Here is a 744-nt window from a genome sequence, read left to right as displayed (position 1 = left end):
GGTGTTGTGTACGTAAAGGAGGAGTGGGATATGTGTGTTTGTGTGTGTTTTGTCATTTGTGTTATCCTTATTATCTTATTCGTTGTCGTGGCTTTTTATTGCAGTTGTTATTAATATTAGTATATTTTATGATTTTACTACCATTACATCGTTGGTTGGTAATACTCGAATATCTTGCGTATTCAAAAGCAAGTTTCAGAAACTTAAAGAAAATCTAACTCATCTTACATCTTTTACCGCCCAATCCCGCTCCCACACCCCTAATTCCTGTTTCACATCTTGTCCCAGCTCCAATTTCTGGCTCACATCTAGTCCCCCAATCCTCCTCTCGTCACCCCATCCTCCATCCCCAATCCTCCTCTCCTCATCCCATCCTTCATCCCCAATACTCCTCTCTTCATCCCAGCCACCAGCTATCCACTACTCTACTCCCCATCCTATCCTCCACTCACCAATCCTCCATTCCTCACCCTAAATCCGCCACAAACTCCACAACACCGAGGTAACGGAACACTTCCCCTCCAGGTACCACTACAACACCGGTGCTCTGGAGGCCGTGTCAGAGAGGCAGCTCGTGTACCGCTGCGGACCTAAAGCACTGCAATATCTCAAGCAACTCAAGCAAGAAGGCATGTGAGGTGTTCGTCTCGTCTCCTGCTTTTGAAGGAACTGCTGTCGGGTCTCCATTCTCGAAGTAGTGGAGGCAGTGTGTTTGATTTTTTTTCTGGGCATTTTTTTTATAGT

The 744-nt window shown here is 45.7% G+C and overlaps 1 protein-coding gene across 1 annotated transcript in view; it reads left to right on the top strand.

The window, feature by feature from the left end:
* The window catches only part of LOC119586232 (ETS homologous factor-like), an 8,153-nt gene extending 7,415 nt beyond the window's left edge, over positions 1 to 738 (top strand). The window contains exon 6 of the mRNA XM_037934935.1: positions 526 to 738. Coding sequence (XP_037790863.1) covers positions 526 to 637 — 112 coding nt within the window. The 3' untranslated portion in view covers positions 638 to 738. The remainder of the gene's footprint in view (positions 1 to 525) is intronic.
* The last annotated feature ends 6 nt before the right edge of the window (positions 739 to 744 follow it).

This window comes from Penaeus monodon, chromosome 21 (assembly GCF_015228065.2).
Source record: "Penaeus monodon isolate SGIC_2016 chromosome 21, NSTDA_Pmon_1, whole genome shotgun sequence".
Classification (NCBI taxonomy): domain Eukaryota; kingdom Metazoa; phylum Arthropoda; class Malacostraca; order Decapoda; family Penaeidae; genus Penaeus; species Penaeus monodon.
This window is presented reverse-complemented; position numbering and strand designations above follow the sequence as displayed.